The 20832-nt window shown below is 39.6% G+C and overlaps 1 protein-coding gene across 4 annotated transcripts in view; it reads right to left on the bottom strand.

The window, feature by feature from the left end:
• Positions 1–20832, bottom strand: part of nrxn3a (neurexin 3a) — a 485766-nt gene that overhangs the window by 56114 nt on the left and 408820 nt on the right. For all 4 annotated transcript variants that reach the window (XM_036592585.1, XM_036592587.1, XM_036592589.1 and 1 more), the window contains one exon: positions 20142–20313. In XM_036592585.1, coding sequence (XP_036448478.1) covers positions 20142–20313 — 172 coding nt within the window. The remainder of the gene's footprint in view (positions 1–20141; positions 20314–20832) is intronic.

A 20832-nucleotide genomic window follows, 5' to 3' on the forward strand; every position in this document is an offset into this window, starting at 1 on the left:
ATTTTTTATTAAAAGAGCAGGTATGTACATAATATCTGTGACATTATATTACATATCGGTAAATAAACGATGTAACAACCCATTTTGTCACTTCCAAAACAATAAGAGCACAACCGAAACTTTACAAAATGTTTCCTCATTGACAATTTTAGCCAGTTTCAATTAGAACTCAAAAGCACTAGCCAGTACATGACTAGCAAACACAACTTCGAACAGTTCTACACATCAAATCATATTTTTCATTGAAAAATACAAAAAACTTAATTGCAGAAAATGTGTTATGGTAGTTACAATTCTATTTTTTGGGATTTTTCCCCAATTTATCTAATTTAGTCGTATCCAATTTCACCCACTAGTTAGGACTCCCCCGGTCACCCGATACCACCAGCGCTAGAAAGGTGAAAGCTATCACAGGCTTCCTTCGTAAACAGTGAAGCACCACCACATCTCTTCGTACTGATGCTTCTGCAACGTCATTGGACATCTGAACGCGCTCAGAGGAAAGCGCCAGCCGCCAGTTCTATTACGTAATGGATACCTGTGCCGGCTAGCATTGCACTGATTGATGGGGAGAGGGGGGCCATCCTGCCCACCCAGAGAGCGAGGCCAATTGTAGTCTCATAGACTCCCGGCCAAGGATGGCTGTAGCATCACCAGGGATCGAACTTGTGATCTCCTGATGATCGAGCCAACACGCAGACGGTTGCGCCACTCGGAACCCCTAGGGAGTGACAATTCTGTAGCTTACACACTGATGTTCGGGCTTTGGACATTTACCTCAAAACAGTGGGATCTAAATGCTTACCATGTGGCCATGGGGGGAAAGGGATGCAGTCTCAAGCTGGCTCTAAAATGCTGGGGCTGGCGTGGCTAAAATAAGGCTCCGCCTACAGACTACAACTCTTTGTGTTTTGGTAGTGAAAACATGGGACAGTATTCTTCCCTTTAAAAGAAATCACAAGTGTAAATTAGGGGTTAGGGTTTGGGACAGACACCTCCAAACACAAAGTACCATATAAATTATGAATTTTTATATATTTAACTTACTAATATCTCAGCTAATGCATTGGATTCCTGACATCTGTCCAGCTCGCACTTCCCTCCCCATTATTCTCACTCACTTGTTACACCCCCCTTCCCCCTACTACCACCGAAAACATGCTTTTTCAAAAGACAAACTGTTCCTGTTTTCAGCAGCCATGTGTTTCCAGCGGATTGGATGATCCTTACCATGTGCTTCATTAAAAGGTCCGGCTCGTCTCTGCTGTTACGGACAGTCATCCAGAACAGGGCCCACTAAAAATAACCCCTCTGATACAGAAAGCACCTGCTTCAGCCCTGCACCTGCTTCTGCATCGCCCTTACAGCTTCCCCAGGGCCTCTGGCTCGGTTCCTCTCAGAGCCTGCGACCGACGCCTGGCTGGGGTCATCTTTTATGCTAACGTGAGCCTCCTAACAAAACGAATAAACTATTTATTTAGGCCAGTGAGTTCAATGCATGCAGAGAGGAATGTGCTCCAGGTCCTTTTTTCATGGAATGGATGAGGACCTAGTTCACAGACGTGTTCCAACGGCTGCCGCTTTGATCCACCTGAATAGAGGGCACGACACTGACGCAAGCTCCTGAGGATATGAGGGAGTCTCTTTGAAATTGAAACATCACCACGAGGTGTTAACATGGGCACAGGATCACACGCCGGCGAGGAATAGCACTCCCGCTGCGATTAACTTTTACAAACATTTCCAAGAGGTGCTGTGGAAATCTTGAACATTTCAATTCCACTTCAATGAAATAAGAATATCCTAAGAAAAAACAGCAAAGTATATTGAATCTTCAGGACAGAATTCGGCTCCTGAATGTAATATTCATGAAGTGTCGCAACCACACGGTCATGTTTTATAATTACAAGTTACACATTGCTTTGGCTCATGAAAACGCTCATGACAAATTTTTAAAGGAATGAATGGAAAACTTATTCAGAGCACAACACCTTTATAAACCTGTAATGTGATGTGTAGCTAGTTGTTAATACTGACATTGAATACTGATGCTGAAGAAAGTACAGCTGGTTGCACAAATGCAGTCTATTCTAAACGGTATCTGGATCAGTCTGTGCTGGAAGCACTAAAAATTTCAGCACTGATGCCACTGCAGAGCTGCTGGCCATTGATGGGTATTGTTTTTTAATACAGTTCCAAATCTAGGATGATACAAAAATACATTAGAACTGTTCGCAGAGGGACGGAACAGAAGAGTGAGACGCCTAAAGCACACCTGAACATATTTCTTACTATTAAATTATGCTACCTTACCAATGGCAACTCACTATAAATATATATTCTGCCTGGATTGAAAATCAGGGCCAAGAAAAAAAAAAACATCTGGGAAAAAAACCTTAATTTTTAATGTAGGTTAAAGTAGTTTCAGACCATTTGTATTGGTCCATTTTAGTTATATGTTCCCAAAATGTAGGAACACACTGAATGTTTGCAGATGGGCACTTACGTTATACACTATATGGCCAAAAGTATGGGGACACCTGACCATCACACCTATATGAGCTTGGACAGCCCAAAAACCTTGTGGCATTAATATAGAATTGCCCCCTTTGTGGCTGTAACAGCCTCCACTCTTCTGAGAAGGCTTTCCACAAAATTTTGGTGTGTTGTGGGAAACTTATGAGGTCAGGCTCTGATGTTAGACAAGAAGAACTGGCTTGCAGTTGATGTTCCAATTCATCCCTAAAAAGTGTTCAGTGGAGTCAAGGCTCTGTGCTGGCCACTGGAGTTCCTCCACACCGAACTCATCAAACCATGTCTTCATGGATCTCGCTTTGTGCATAGGGGCACAGTCATGCTGGGACAAGAAAAGGTCTTCTCCAAACTGTTGTAGGTTCAAATTGTCTAAAATGACTTTGTATGCTGTAGCATTAACATCACCCTTCACTGGAACTAAATGGCCCAAACCCCTAAAAACCATCCCCAGACCATTATCCCTCCTCCACCAAACTATACTGATAGCACTATGCATTCTGGTAGGTAGTGTTTTCCAGACATCCGTGAAACCCAAATCTGTCCCTCAGATTGCCAGTGAAGCGTGATTCATCACTCAAGAGTTTCCTCTTCTCTGGAGTCCAGTCCAGGCGACACTCGGTAGTGCAAGAAGTGATCTTAGAAAACCTATTTCATGAAGCTTTTGAAGCACACATCTTGCAGACTCACTCTGTAAGTCTGAGTGGTTTACTGCTTTGTGGTGAGCTGTTGTTGCTCCAGGGCAGATGTAGCTGGGCAGAAATTTCACAAACTGACTTGTGGTAAAGGTGGTATCGTATGACAGTGCCACATTTAAAGCTACAGAGCTTTTCAGTTCAATCCATTCTGCCAATGTTTGTTTGTGGAGATTGCATGACTATGTGCTTGATTTTAGCAATGAGTGTAGTTGACACACCTAAGCTCTATAACTAGGAGGGATCACATATATTTCACATACCTTTGGCCATATAGTGTAGAAGTGTTTGATAAAGGTGTTGAGCCGCCACAAGCCACCTAAAGATATTCCCTCCATTGGTGCTGGTGGTGGAGAGCACTATCTAACTCGCTGGTCCAAAATCTCCCACAGGTGTTCAACTGGGTTGAGATCTGGTGACCATAGCATATGATTTACATCATTTTCACACTCAGCAAAACATTCAGTTTCTCCTCATGTCCTGCAGATGGGGGACTGTCATCCTGGACGAAAACACTCCCATCAGGATAAAAATTTCACCAAAGGGTAAAGGTGATCATTCAGACTAACTTCATATTGATTTGCAGTGACCCCTCCATCTAAGGGGACAAGTGGAACCAAACCATGCCAGCAAAATGCCCCCCACAACATCACAGAGCAATCAGAGTGCCTCACTGTAGGGGTCAAGCATTCAGGCCTGTAGTGTTCACTTGGTATACATTGCCCATGTACTTTCCCACTGGTGGAGAATACGGTAAAGGGTGACTCATCTGACCAGATCACTTTTTTCCACATCTCTGTAGACCAGTGATGATTGTTTTGCACCTTCAGTGTTTGTAATGTGGGGTGTTTGCACTAATATCCCTCTCTATGTTCCTGTTGCACAAGCATTTGTTGGAGTGTCCCTATAAAGTTTGTTACGTCAAGCTCCTTTTCAGCTGGGGAGAAAGACATCTGCAGCAGTCCTAATGAAACTTTAAATACAGAACATAAGGAGAAAAGCACATACACAGCTCCTGATTAATCTTTTACCTTCAATGTGGAGTCGAAAGTCGAAAATAGTCATAAGAGTTTAAACTCTTCTTCCTTTTCCAAAGCAGCGCTAACAGTACTCATTTTCACATAGGCTGTTGGCTGATGTCCCAGTGGACAGCTTCTGCTGATCTAACAGGTCTACAAAAAGCCCAAACGAGAAATGTGTCTGCGACTCCTGAGGAGCTTCCCTCAATATCTTCTCACACAATAAGAGTGGGAGCATTTATCTGGGCATCCTTGGTGGTTTCGTTTAATTGCAGGATTAGAGGAGCGGCTCATATTGAAAGCTTATCTTTCTCCCCCTCTGGAGAGATTTATAAGGGCAAGAGATTTTGTTTTTGATACGAGTAATTGTATTTGGCTCGTAGGGTACACGGGTATCTATTTCACACCTAAGAAACTAGCCACCTTAAATCTTCCGGTGATAAAGGCTCTTTTCCTGCTTCCAAAAGTGCACCGCGTTTGAGCAATAGTTGTCCTGCTGCAGAGTCGCGTCATTCTGAAGGGCCTTACGTGAGCTTGTTCCATCAATATTCCCCCCACAGCATTTACAAAGACACACCACAGCCTGCAGCTTATATACAAGACCCTGGGGGTTTCTTATCATCTTACAGAGCACGCTGTAAGACACTGGGCTGCTCGATCTGATTACAGATGATGTGGGGATGTGGGGTCAAATCTTGGTATGCATTATGTACTACGATGGTGACATATATATATATATATATATATATATATATATATATATATATATATACACACACACACACACACACGTATGTACCGCATGATGGAGTCTGCACTGCCATAGAAAGCAGGTGGGAGTGTGTTTTTTTTCCTGCAATTTACTGCATCAAGGACGACTCTTTCCATGGCAACAAACCTGACCTAGGGACCACCTCAAAGACCTCCAAGATAAAGCAACTGAGTGTGTTTTTTTCTTTTACCAGTACTTGAGGGCAGCCAGATAGAAGATCATGCACAGCCTGAACCCAAGGTCATACAAACAGCCAAGTCCAGATAGCCTGTTATCTCATGTTGTCTTTGTCTACAGGACATGGCACGGTTGAAAAACTGTTTTAGCGATTCTCCACGCTGGACCACGTGGATCTCCAAAGCGTCTCCAACAAGTCTGCTGCAGTGATAAAGAAGCTACAGTGAAGAAACACTACAGTATAAGCACGTATCACATCACTCCTCATCCTCAGAGAAATCAAATATACTTCTCCTCAACTGCTACTACTGATACTATCTTCAATTACTTCGCAAGAAAGAAGACAAGGCAATGTAGCAAATGTAGACTGTAGGTATCGCTGTCCGTCAGAAACCAAAACTGACCCTGACTCTCTGTACATGAATGGATCACGCAAGTCTTTTGGAAACCTCAATTTTTTGACATAAAAGACTTTTAGCTCCATCCGTTCATATATAAATTATCAGAAGTGTTTAGTCTGGACTGCTTTTTGAATGAGGCATAATACAGGGCAGCCAATCAGAGCCGAGCTCATTTACAGATATCGGTCTTAAAGACAGTAACAAAAACAGCCTATTTAATTTTAGAGGATAAGATGTGGATGGAAAATGTTCATGTAAAAATGAACTGCCACTGTTTTTGGTACATAAAACCACACTAACATTATAAGTGGACCACAGGGGTAAATATAAAATGCAAGAAAAATGTAGGATATGGGCCCTTAATGTATGGTCCAGAAGATGTTCACTCCTACCAAAAATGGTTCTTCTATGGTATCTCTCCAAATAACACTTTGTTCTCGCCCCCAGATTTGTGCCATGTACCACCTTTCTTTAAGCTAGCACATTTCTAGAATAGAAAGACAATTTCTGTATGATTCGTAGCCTCATTTAAACCCCAGTTTGCCAACAATTTTTCACAATTGGAAGCAATTTTCTTAGTTTTTAGCCTCTCTGATCAAGTAATTCACGGAATAGCCAATGAGAGAGCTAGGGGAGAGAAAAAAAAAAAGTGATGGGATGTGTATGTACAGCAATGGAAGAACTGGCAAACGCTGCCACGTGTATGAATGCCTTTATTACCTTAGGAAAGAACTTGAAGGCACTCACTATACAATTTCACATCAGATGGTGCTTCATAATAAATACACTTTTCATGTGTGCATAAAAGCACAAACAAGTCCAGTTTCAGATTTGTTTGTGTCACGTGACAACGGTTAGATTTTTAAACTTGCGTGTGAGATACCCTCCCTCTGCCTAATTAAAAGAAAGACTACATTAACTGTCAGTTGCTCCCCATTTTCCTCATTCTAACATTGAAACATTTAACAGTTCCTACTACTGATCTTTGACAGGTTGTGCATGGTTTATTATTGTTTCAGTCCATTTTTATTGTTTTGCCTTTTTTAATTTTTATTTACAGTGGTGATGGGAACCAGACATGAGTTTAATCCCTCTAAAAGCTCACATATTGCAAAAAATTGTTACAAATACTCTGCCTGATGATGCATGATGCCAGTTTTGAGAAAAAGTTTTGGCCTAAAATGAACTGATGGTGTAGGTTCACTGGTGGTTTTGGACAGTAAATAAAATGGCTATATTTGTATTGTACACATTATGACCCCGATTCTTTTCACCACCACTGTAAAGAAAAAATGTCCCTACAATGCAAAGAGTTGTGTAAAGAGTTTCTCTACAATGCATTATTTCACTTATTGTATCTCAACCAGTGAATAATGTAGAACTTTTTTTTAAATGTTCAAAATAATCAGTATATTGATTGAACTGATTACTAATATAATAGTAACGGTCCTATTTTAGATATGTGAATACTAATCAACATATAAGGAAATAAGCAAACAATCAAATAAAGAAATGAATAAATATATATAAAAAAAGCAAAGCTGAAGGTAGAACCACTCTTACCATGTCACATCACACATAATTCTATGTCTGTGTATTTTGAAAGATGTGTGCTTTGGGGGGTTGGGGGGTGGTGTGGGGTGACAAGTACATTTCAGTGGTGCAGAGCCCATGTACCTTAGATAGTGAAGTGCTTCAGCGAGGCTTTTCACAGTGTGAAAGTAAGAAAGAGAGGGAACGGCACCCGGAGAGATGCATCTCTCTCTTCCAGCCTCCCTGATGACACCAAAATGATCCAGCCATTTGACTGAAGTGTGCAACCCTGGACCATTGTCACTGGGGTAGCAGAATAGCAAAGCCCATTGCACATGTAATCGTCTGCCATTTTCCCTGCTGCCACTCGCTATTACCCAGTCTGGGACCTGGAGCTGCCAGAGAAGACACAAGGACATCAAAAAGCCCCAGCGCAGCTATAAAGCTTAAAAAAAGAAAAAAACGAAAAAAAGTCATCTCTTTTTTCAACACACATACAGCCTCACCGCCATGTTGAGGCATCACACTGTGCACGTGTGTCAAAAATGATGTAGCGTTTCCCTCTTTTTCCTCTCCGTAACCCCTGGCTCATGTAACCACTTGTCTCTTGAACACACCATCAGCCCGACACACTCTGACATCTCATGCCAAACTCCAGGGGTGTGTGGGACAGTTTGGGGCTGCAGTCTGTTGTGATGTAGATCCGGAGTGATCCCCTCCGCTTTGCTCTTTTTTTGGCAAAGGTAGAGACGTCTATTCAGATGTTCTGCCCTTAACGTTGCTTTTATTTTTTGAAGTGTTTGTTTATTTATTTGCTCTTTGAATGAGTAGTAATCCTATATAGGAACCAGGCTGTCACTATTGATTCTATCAGTAATCAAGTAATATTTTGACTATTTTTGATGATTATGAAGCCTCCAAAGATACACAAGGACGCCACTAAAATGATCGCTGTCAAAATATATATATATATATATATATATATATATATATATATACATACATACATACACACACGTCACCAATTATATATATATATATATATATATATATATATATATATATATATATATATATTATACATATATATAATTGGTGACGATTAATCACATTACTTTGTGTAGTTAGTTGCTCAAATCTCACCCTAAAGAAAGATGTTTTTGTTTTAAAAAGCAGTGCGTTTTATTGTAGTTATATGAGAGGACAAAATAATCTCAATGTATTTATTACCTTCAATCATTCAATAACATTATGTTTCAGACAATGACTGTATATATCATAAATATCATATCACTTTGAACAAAACCTTCCTTTTTTTTTTTTAGGTTGTGTGACAACTGCATGATGAAAAAATGATTTGGAATGATATGATTGGAATGTAAAGTTACTTTTTAGAAAATACGTAGGTTGTTCTAGCGATGACCTATAAAGTCAGTGGTTCCAACTCCTCTGATTGTAGCCTCTTACTCTTGTTCATACAGCTCATGGGTTCTTGTTACAGTGGAGGCTCTCGAGAGGAACTTGAGCTCCACTTTGCTGTTTACTGCTCGTTAATTTATCCTTAGTTCTCCCATGAGCACGGTCCTGTGTGGTCTGTGCCAAAGTTACCACTTTAAAAGCCATTTAAAAACTGGATTTGAATGAGCACACAGCTCACACAGAGCACACACAACCACAGATGATTCGAAGGGTCGAACTAGAAAGATGTGTTAATGGGTTTACAAAAAAGCAAGGGTATATTATTGGGTGTGTTCATCAGGCTCTGTAAGAGAAACCTGTAGGGGGAATTGAAAATATTGTCAATGTCCAAAGAAAAATGTATCTCCATTCTCGCATATTTGGATTTTTCTACATACTTTGAACACAGCAGCTGTTATTTACATTGTGCAAAATTTAATGATAAACGGACCAACAGAAATGCTCTAAAATGACTTTACATTAACTTATATTTTTGCCTCCTTCTGTAAAGTTACTGTTTTGGAGATATATGTTTTTTCTTTGGACAGTGACGATAAGCAATATCATCATACAAACAGCCAAATAGTCACTATTTCACTAATTCATTAAGAAAGTAAAATTTAAATGATACTTCGAAATGATAAATCAATCAAGTTTAGTCAACTACCCAATTAATCGTGACAGCCCTTATGCTAAACAAGAACAAACCAAAAACAATAACGTCTTTGAGCTATTATTTATAGCCTGATGTAGCTCCACTGCAGCCCAGTATCAAGACCTAGAGTATCTATTCAATTATTGACCACTACAAGCAAATAATACTCACTGATACCATTTCCTTTTTGGTCACTCAGAAAAAGAAAACAGGGATCGTTTCATTTTAAATCCACTCTTTGGACTTGATACGGATGATAACTCCTGTGTGTGTGTGTGTGTGTGTGTGTGTGTGTGTGTGTGTGTGTGTTTGTGTATCCTCTCTGACAGACAGGGGGCTGCGTTGTGCTGTGCTTGCTAATAAGCCCACAAATACACCCCTAAACTGTTCGTTAAATTCAGGCCTCATAGACTCCCTGAGCTCTTCAATCCCTCACACTCCAGAAAACAAAAGGGCAGTACGTCCTCTGCTGTAAAATTAGCCACGAATACGCTTCTGCTCTTCGCTCACTCTTTCACACATTTACGTGAGCTGAATGGAATGATTTGCAGGTGTTTGTTAGCGTTAACATGCAGGAACTGGTCAAGCTTTGGTCTGCAATACAGTGTCTGAAGCTGAAGATAAATCACTGCAATTGGATACTTTGCTGTTTTACATACAATTCACTTGCGTGGAGTATGTTTTTCAGTGCCTGTTTATTTGAAGGCTACCTACAGTACAGTGCAGAAGTCAGAAACCACCCTTCATAACTGAAATGGCCATAAAATTACTCACTTCCAAGATTAGAAAAAAAAAAAACATAAAACATATATTAGACAGGAATTTTTTTAACATTTAATCATAAATGTCTACTCCTCCATTCTTTTGCCTGTTTTTCACTTGCTTTTAGGTGGTCAGTCCACTGTTCTGAGAACACAAGCAGCTTTTTTGTTTGATATTCAAGTTTTCTTTTGTCTTTTTGTCAAGAATAGTGCTTGATTTTGTCCTACGAATCGAAGTTGAAAGCTTTAAGTGTTTATCTACTGTATATGAATAACTTCTACTTAACGGCAGATTGAAGATTAAATAAATAAAGAGTGGTCTCTGACTTTTGCTCAGTCCTGTACACATGAACTTGATAACACATTCATAAGCACTGGATTGCAGAGTAACAGAATAGGAATAGATAGATAGATAATAAAAAGATGAACAGAATAGACCTTAAAATGGAAAAGATGGCTGTTCCATCACTTGGGAACAGTTTTAAAAATGGAACAAATGTACGTCCCCTTATATCATTATAATGTAATTTACTTCATTAAACATTTCATGTTATTTTGTAATTAATGGCATAAGCTGTATAGAAATACTCTAGCGTTGCTTTGTAAATGAGTTATCCAGTGCTTATACATGTGTTATGAAGTCACTATAACCAGATGTATGCAAAAGTTCGGGTGCCCCTGGTCAAAGTATGTTTTATTAATTTCTAAGTGAAAATAATTTAACACATCCTCTACAGGGATCAGACTTACATATGACAATTTTCTGCTAATTTCAGAACACAGTTTCTATTTAACTACTGAATTTAACATATTACAAAAAGTTAAATAATAAATATTACAAGTATGATGACCTTTGTAGATGCAAAATTGTAGGTCTTTTTTCCTAATATGATCACTTCAGCAAATAAATAGAAAAAAATGTTAATTAAAATGTATGTTCCTTGTAGAACAACATTATTTTGACTTCATAATACATGTACAAGCATTGCATAACATTTATAAAGCTATACTTGAATATTTATCATAAGGCTGTAGTTTGCCATTCAAATTTAGAAACTGAGACGCTTGAAATTCTGCACACATCTTTGCCTCGTATACTGGCTGCACTTTATTACCGTCATTTCATTTTTTTCTGTATATACACTCGCATATGCCTCACTGATAATGCTGTAATGAGGTGAAGTCATTATGAGTTGTTTGGGCCCTTATTAAGCTACGTTTTGAGCATCAGCATATAGATCACTTTCCATTTTCTACCCCATAAATATTAGTAAACTGTCAATCATGTTAGCCCCCTTCTGCGTTGGTAATTAGAAAGAAACTTCACCGACGCTCATGGTGCTTAGACTCCTGCCAGCTGTTTTTGCACAGCGCAGCGCGGAGAAAGGCAGAACAAAGCAATAAGATAGATTAAAAAGATATAAAACGGGCCATGATAGTTACATGATTACAGAATGAAAATATCAGCAGCATCCTGTGCGCCGAGACTGCTGACAGGGCTAAGAGCTCCACTGATCAATGTCATTTGTCAGTATCGACCGGTTGCTCGGCAGATGTGAATTACAGTAGTGTGGTGGCGGCTGCAGTGAGCCTAGCCTCGCTTACATAAGGGATATTAGTCATCAACCGGTTTATAATACAACACCCTTAAGACACCTAATCTAATAAGGGCGCTGAGAGATATAGGTGGGTGTAAGACAAAGCCATGGGGGGTATTCATAGCCTCCGATATTTACTCTCGACACCAGCACTCGTTAAATAAAAAAGAAAAAGAAAAAGAACAAAAACTTTGATGAGGTAAAGGCTGATTTCCAGCTACTTTTCAAATGTGCTGATAGCGATGGCTCGTACAAACGTTCGCCGGAATGCAGCATTTCCATTATGCGGCCCCCCTCATGCAGCAGGGGATGTAAAAGTGTGGGAGGATAATCTTCTTAATGTTGGCTTACAGTGTGTGGTCCAGGGAGAATGAGGCTAAATAACTGATAAGGGTTTTCAACTGCAGCTGTGATCACACACCGAACCAAAAATGATACCAACATTCAAACTGCAACCGTGGTATTTCGTCGCTGTCGTAACAATATCTCATATCTACGAAGTGGTCTATGGACATTTATTTATTTAACCTTTTTTTGCAACACCTCTATCTTTTAGGATCAATCGGGCTGTTTTTATATATATTACTGATACACGTATATGACGTCTGTTTTGGTTGGTGGCCCAATTCAAAAAGCAGTCCAGGCTGAAACACTCCTTATAACTTCAATGTAGAAGGGCGGAGCTAAACTGCTCTAGGCTGAATAAGTGGATATACATTTCAAAAGTTTGGAAACACTTGCCATATTAACAGTATGTCTGATTTTTACATTACACAATGTTTACTTCAATATTTAAAAAATTCTGTGAATAAAAAGATACATAATATACTGAAAAAAACTGCTAAATACTATACCATCTACATGATTTGTCAAATTATTTGAATTATTTTATGAACTCTGAATATTGTATATTATAATTATTATTATTAGTTAGTTCTCAAAGTTCTACAGCTTTCTCTGTCATTTTAAAATCTACAGCTCTATGCATCATTCTGGACACATTAAGGTTTCTTATTTTTTGTTTACAGCTTTCTAGTGTCCTACTGATTAATCGGATCATTAAAGCTGTGCAGGACTAACAGATGAAAATAATTTAATGTATTTATCTTCAACCAAATTGATTTTATATTATGGAAAACTCTGATTCCAAACTTTTGAATGGCAGTGTAAATGTGTTTTTGTGACATCACAAAAACAAATTCAAAACTGGTTTTTACAGCTTAGTCTATATATGAACTGTATAAGTAAGTTGGGGGCAAATGGTATGTTTCAAAACAATGCTTACATCCTACTTCAAATTCTATTTTAAAATAAAAGTTTGAGAAGATTCAGCTTTCCAAGACATTGATCTAAGTTACTGATTTCACAAGATTTTATTCCATCTCTATTCCAATTTTGGACCATGGTCTGTTAGTCATGGATGTAAAGGGCAGCTTTTTTCAAATTATTGAAAAGTTATTACAACGTTTTGATATGACAGTGACAATATGTGACTTGTCCCGGTACCCAGGCAGGAGGTAGGAGGTTCATTAGTGAGACAGAGGCCTACTTGCATGTTGTTCTGGCTCGTAATGTGTAGAGTGAACGGGCACATGCTAGCTAGCACAAGCTTTTCTCACTCAGACAGCTGCCACAGCTCCACAGCTGCCATGACAAAGCGCAAGTCATCCACGAATGGCCCGAGGTCACATTATAACGAGGGTCATAAGCTCAGGTGTTTGCATGTGTGGATCAGCGGATGTTTCTGTTTGGCCGTTGTGGTGGGCAGAGACAGATAGGGATCGCCGTGCCGGACAGTCAAAGTGTAATGGGCTCACTTGCCCTTGTTATGTGTAAGCGATTAGATAATCAAGGTGAGCTGTAATAACTTGGCAACTGCATGCCTGAGGAATTGGTGCATTGGAGCCATTTAGGATTAATACCTTGAAGCATTAAGAAAATAAAGCACAGCTGTTTGGCATGGCTGACTGGGCTCCGCAAGCATTCAGCACCTTGCCTCATTTCCCTTTATATCTAATAAGGTTTTCGGATCTCTCAGCCGCTCTCTACAGAGATTAGACCCACATTAAGAAGATAAAGGGATTTCCTCATCATCAATAGTTAGAACTGAAACTCAACTATTACAAACCAAGCATGAAAACAAGAGCATGAAGGCGAGCGCTGTACGATGCAGAAACCTGAAACGTCGCCTAGCAAAGAACATCCATCTTAAAACGTAATTAAATCGCACTCACAAGAGGCCATATGAACATCTAAATATTTTATCAACTCTTTTGAACCTTGGGAGGGAGAGTCAATTTTACTGGCATTTATATAGATGTGTTATATACCTGTGACATTCATAAAACTGGTGGTATATTCCCATAGCTGTCATGCTTGTCTGTAGCCATAGTCAAGGTCAACATAAATGAGACTTGGGAACTAAAACACACAGACCACGGCCTCTCTACAATACCCTCATATAATGTATTGCTGCGTCCGTGTTTCATAACGGCTATCAGTCAAGTACCACTGAGTAAGCGACAAAAATGAGAGCACTGCAAGTCTAAAGTACATCTTGTAAAAAAGTATGTTTATTAGCAAGAGTTTTTAACCTCTTTAACTACAAAGGCCCATATGTAGACACTCTTACAGTGTACACTTTAAACCGGGGTTAAACTACTTGACTTTTACCCTGGTTTTAGCCATGATTCTCAGTCTGGACAATCTGTGTGGGTTGGATCTGGTCTGAGATTTTGGGGCAGTCAGAGTCAGCAGTTGGGAGAGAAAATCGAGTTTCGTATGAGGGGCACAGACTGAGAGTTGTTTGCCTCCCAATGGCGTTTCAGACCAGTCATTTCAGACCAGTCATTTCAGACTAGTCATTTCAGACCAGTCATTTCAGACCAGTCATTTCAGACCAGACGACAGCACAAATAAGTGCATGTACATCAAAAAAAAACTAAATATGTTTTACCTGTTGCTTCTTTACTCTTTATTTTGTGTCTGTGTGTATGTTTTGATGTTTCCCTGTTGGCTGATGAGTTTAACATCTCGTCCACTTACCCTGGAGATCCAGAGGCTTCTTGGGCCGGCCACTTGAGCAACACTATACCATAGCTACGTTACTGCATAGGCTGGCCACTTGAGTGAGGTTACAGAGCAGCAGTGTGGCTGCCTGGGCCGGCCCCTTGTGTGACGCTATATTGTAGCTATGTGGCTACCTGAGTGACGCTACAGTGCAGCAATGTGGCTGCCTGGGGCGGCTGCTTGCGCAACTCTATATCAGAGCTACATGGCTGCTTGAGTGATGCTACACTGCAGCTGTGAGGCTGCCTGGACCGGTGCTGTTCAGCTGCATGAGCAACACTACAACACAGCTACGAAGCTGCTTGGGCCAGGCATTTGAGCAATACTAACCCCCCCACAGCTGAGGACTTTTTCTGGGCTACAAGGCTTCCGGGGCCGGCCACCTGTGTGACACTACACCATAGTTGCTAGGCCTCCCGGGCAAAGAGGGACCTTCCTCCCTGACCAAGGACTCTTTCTGGGCTACTCTGTGCTGTGGTCAGAGGAGTTTTTCCCCTGCCAGCTGGGGAACTGTGTGTGTGTGTGTGTGTGTGTGTGTGTGTGTGTGTGTGTGTGTGTGTGTGTGTGTTATAGGCTGTTCTATTTATTGTCTATTGTGTATTTTATAACATCTGTAAAGCATCACTAAGTTTGGGAAAGGCATTAAATAAATTACACCTTATTATTATTAGTCATTAAGTGTGAGGTACCTAGTCTTACGTACCAGTTCAGTAAAAGTTCTGGCTGCAGTATTTTGTCTTTTTTTTGCCACAAAACTGTGATTGCATGATTAATCTGGTAAGAAAGACTGGTGTTGTAAAACGCCACATGAGCTTTACCATCTGAGGACATTTAGCCTCAGGCCGTTTTGTCTGTGGCCATTTAGCCTGATGCCTTTTTTGTCTACGGCCATTTTTTCCAAAGGTGGTGATAACTGGGTCCATTTGTCCTGATGTCCAATTGTACAGGAGCTCAGACAAGACAGTGTTTTTCCTGAGGCTCTAAAATGTACACAGTACCCAGAGTTCCTCACTCTAATAAAGTACATCTTACATATTACATAGGAGACTCATTATAGTTACTTAATACAGCTTAGGACTAATAATTGAATATTAATCCTGTATTTTAAGGAGTTAGAATGCAGTCTAGAGTTGAGCTCGACAACAGCTAAACAGATAATTAAGGAATGGAAGAAGCTGCCTTTGCAAGCCAGGAAAAACTGAGAAATAGCTAAACTTATTATTATGATATTATCTATCAACTCGACACCTAAACAAGTACTCCTGCAATAATATAATAATAATGTATTATGTATGATATAAAACTGCTGTCCATGTCTATAATAAAAAGGGTCCTACATGAAACTATGCCAAAATCATACAAAGGACATATACAGCAAGAATGCACCCTGCACACCAAACTGTAGAGATACCAAGCTTTCAAAATTGGGTTTAATACAAACCAGCATGCTTTCTTGACTGGTTTGCAACAACTTAAATTTACATGATTTGTTTTTTTTTTTTTTTTTTTGGACTAAATCAATTTCACACATTAATATCTGTGAAAATATTTCTGACAGTACTGCAAAATTACACAGCCCATGAATTTGATTCTCTGGCTGTGATTCTCAGCCCTTATCAGCATGTGTTTAAACCAAAAAAAGAAGAGTTTCAGCAAGTTTTTAAAAGTAGTTTGGAAAATAAAACTGCTAAATCACTATTTCAATAAAACCTGCTCTTCTTACCAGGGAAAAAAACTGACTGTGAAGCTAAAGCGTTAAAGCTAAACATACCCAAAGAACAGCACACACAGTACTGTGCAAATGTAAGAGACCACAATTCATTTATTTATTTAATTAATTAATTACATTTCCTGTCAGAACAGCCATTGAGTACGTGAAGCAAGTGTTTCTGAGGAGATTAGGTATAAGACTGCAAAAGGAAGGGAAATTCAAGGAAAATAAGTGAAACAACGGGAGTTTCCAAAACTAGAGTTAAAAAAAATGGGACTCCTAATGACTGTGCAAGACCTGGTAGACATCAAAACTGTCCCCATCAGACAAACAGCACTTACAGCTTTCATCTTTGAGAGAGAGGAGAAAATCAAGCTGCTTCAGATCTGAAAACATCCACAGGTGTTTCTGTCCATCCTTCCACTGTGAGAAGACTCAGTGCTATTCATTCAATTCAAATTGATGTGTATAGCATTTTTTTGCAATATCGGAATGAACATTCCAAAGAGAGTTAGGACAATGAAGACCACTATAGGTCTGAAAGGATGTGTAGCTCTAAAGAAATGCCCTTACTGAGGAAAAAAGGCAAAAAAGAAGAAAATGTCTACTAGAATTCTGAAACGGGGGGCCTGAAATGTTGAGTAAGTGTTATGGACTGATGACTGTAAATTTGTAATTGATTGAACCAACTTCTCAGACTGAACTTTGGAGGTTTAAAAAAAATATCCCTGCAGATATCTTTGAAAAACTGAAAGCGAGTCTCTGGAAAAGAATGGAAGCTGTTGGCAATGTGTGCCCACATTAAGTGCTGAAAAAGCCGATATTTGTAGTTGACGAGGCTTGTGTGTACTTGTGTGTAATAAATAAAAGGAAGGTCTCTTAATTTGCACAGCTCTGTGGCTATTTCTGTGTTTACAGAACTTTATCTGGGGGCATTTTTTCTAACTTAACTGAAAATTAACAGCGAGAAATTCAAAGTTCAAAAGAAGGCAAGGTGTCCCCAAACCTTTGGCAATGTAGTAGTGTAGCATCATATTATCAGTCAAAGCTCATAAAGTGTCACGACCCACAGTGGGCTGGCGTAAAGAACCGTGCGGGGTAATGACGTGAGCGTGAGAACAGTGCTTACACTCACTTCCTCTCCGTCAGACCAAAACCCACTGCATCCTCCTCACAGGGGCCACCATTTCAGCTTTCCTGAGACAGCAGCAGCGCAGTTAGAGTACGTTTAGCTGGCCCAGGGCATACACACGCACGGAGGACACGGACTTGTGAGTCACTTGATTGTCTGACTCAGCAGCGGAGATGGAGCAAAGGTATTTAGCTAGCTTGCAGCTAATCAGCAGTCTGCGCTCGGCTCACGATAATGGAAGGCCTCATATTCCAAGAACCGAGGACAGAAAAAACATTCCTGGTATCTACATTAACGTTTAAACGTTCTTAGCATCTACATCTGATGAGATGTTAGTACAGACTAGCTAAGAGCTATCTAAAGCAATACCAGCCTACTGTGATGCCCCTTTCCAGGGATTTGCTTTTTCCTTTTTTTTTTCCCTTGTTTTTTTGTTTTTTTGAAAGACATGGTGACCTTAAAGAAACTCACAATAGATGCAAGTATCACAGGGACAGGGGGGTATTAAGGGGGGCATTAAGTCACCATGACCATTAAAGTGATTTTGGAGCCCACTTGTCCACCCACTTATGAAAGCAAGGTAGAACTTAAGGGAGATTGGCCGGCACGTAATGTTCCTCTTGGCATTCATCGGTTTTCTGACTTATCTTAGGGGCAAAAGGCACAAAACAGCAGCGCCGATATCAAAACGCCTGTTAGGAGGGTTTAAATCTGGACACGTGTAAAGAAAATTGGTTTTGTCTGCTTCGACTTCCATCTCCCCAAAGAGAGAGGAGATACTGCAATAGTAATAAAGACCAGACAAAAATGAAGTAATAAAGACGAGAGACGAGACAAAGTCATTTACAGGCAGTGTGTGGAAACAGGATCATTGCAGTGCTCTGGAGTGGCATTAAACGTCTATCAATTATAAAGGTACTGAGAAAATAAGAAAGGCTATGGAGGTGTCTGCTCTCACTTAGTGTTCATATGTCTTATGTGTAACAACATACGTTTACTGGCCACTTTACTAGAAACGCCTACCTTACTGGTACACCTTCTAGACCTTCAAGAGGGGTCACTTTCCACAGGGCCAGTGCTGGCTGGATATTTAGCGGAACAAACGTAAATGACATTTTTCAGCAAATTTTAGTAAACAATTTCTATTTATTTGGCTGAGTTTAACATTTTGGAAAAACTGGCATAAAATACAACGTGCCATTACTTTTGCGGAGGTCACAGTTTATGTTTAATGTTCCCCAATACTGTAAATTCACCACTACCATGTCAGTGTCACTGCTGCACTGAGAATGGTCCATCACTCAGTTAATATCTGGTCAGTTGGTTAGCTACTCAGAAACAGTAAAACCATTACTAATTACTAATTCCTGCTCTGAAATTATGATGTTTTTTTTTTTAGTGATAATTTTCTGGAAAAAATAATCTCACTACTCATTACTTTACTTCTAAGTTGCTCTTTAAAACCAAAAGAAATCTTAACTTTCTGTAGAGTAAATGGGAAAACTAAGTAGCCCTTTTCAGAACTTCATTTAGAAAGAAATCACAGTAAACATCCTTTAAAAGGTCTGTCATTATTCGTGCCTTTGAATAAGACACTGCCAGTTATGACTGAGCAAAATGATGAACGGCTGATGCTGTCTAAAAGTCTAGAAAACAGCCAGTAAAAACAGAGCAAAATAAATAAAATGTAAAGCTTAGAGCTGCTCATGAATACAAATCAAGCCTGGTCAGTTTAGGTAGGACGTTTCTTCAGCATGATAATCTTTATCTATCAATTTTATGTTAGCATGACTGGGTGCTTGGACAGACCGCTGTTGAAATTTATGGTGCTGCTTGAACTCGCACTGCTCATAAATGTACATTTTAAACACATACGGCATATCTATATTGCCCTGTTAGAGATATATACGTAATGCAAGTAACCCAAGTGTTAAGTCAGGAATAAGAATCTAAACAGTAATGCGTTTCACTACTTCGTTATAGGAAACCGTAATTACATTACGTAATGCATTACTTTGTACTGCAGTCGTATGCATTTTGCTCATTCGCGAAAATAGTACACATCCTCTACATAGCACAAAACTTCTGCATATAAATACATACATAAACATACATAAATGCAGCATTTTTTTGCAAATTTTAGTGAACACAACTCTTCACATATATATATATATATATATATATATATATATATATATATATATATATATATATATATATACATATATATATATATATATATATATATATATATATAAATAAATAAATAAAGAGTGACCTGTGGAAGAGCTGTGTTCACTAAAATTTGCAGAAAAATGCTGCATTTTTGTATGTTCCCTGTAGAGGATGTGCTCACTTCTTTTCAGTCATCAAAATGTAAAAAAAAAAGGTTTAAACTTTTGATATGACTCGCAACCTATATCAGGTGTTTCTGATATTGTCCAATGGCCAATGAATGCACATACAAAGTAGGTGTTATAAACTGGCAACCCGTGATCTAAGTGCACTGCAGACGTATTGGTTCGGATAGGTGACTTGGCTCAAAAGCAGTTGCTGTTCACTTCACAGTCCATGCACCTTCCAGATTTCATCAGCTGAAGGTTAAAAATGGTCAGTTAGTGGTCTTACCTGCGGGGAAGTGCTCGTTGATGGCCCAGTTGTCCACCTGTAGTGTGGCATTGCCCCCGTTTCTTGTGAATCGTACCACATGGTACTTGCCATCGTTCACTGGGTTGCTGCTTTCGTGCACAAGGATATCGACGGTGCCGATGTTGAACGTGACACCGATTTTGCCTTGTTCCTGAAATGAGAAAAAAAAAAATACAATTGCTAATGTCTTTTTGTTCTCGCATTGACTGCAGGTAATAAGCATGCAATTCTGTGTACAGTTAATAATAGTTGTTTAGATTCATATTCAATTTTTAATGAATGAACGCCCTTGGAGTCCGCTAGCCATTGTCCTTGTTTTGCTCCGTTTCGGATCCTGAATGATCCATTTGCATTGGCGACCTCTGATAAACTTGTCCGCTTAATGAAAAGAATTCATCAGCCGCACTGTTCCCTCCCCCTTTTGGGCTGCAGAATCAGCCTCATTGATCTAAATAATGCTGTGAAAGTGGACTAAATCAATGGCATTAGCTAAAATAGAGCGATAAGGAAGATTAATGGTAAAGAGATGCATGCAGTATTTGCACTCTGAGTGGCTACGTGCAAACATGGCAGCAAGGATGCGCGCCATAAATTAATTAGCATGGCTTGAACAGGAAGGAGACAGAGGGAGGAATCTGAGGCTGAAATACTCCAGCCGCCGCAGCCGTGC

This window comes from Colossoma macropomum, unplaced genomic scaffold (genome assembly GCF_904425465.1).
Source record: "Colossoma macropomum unplaced genomic scaffold, Colossoma_macropomum, whole genome shotgun sequence".
NCBI classification, from domain to species: domain Eukaryota; kingdom Metazoa; phylum Chordata; class Actinopteri; order Characiformes; family Serrasalmidae; genus Colossoma; species Colossoma macropomum.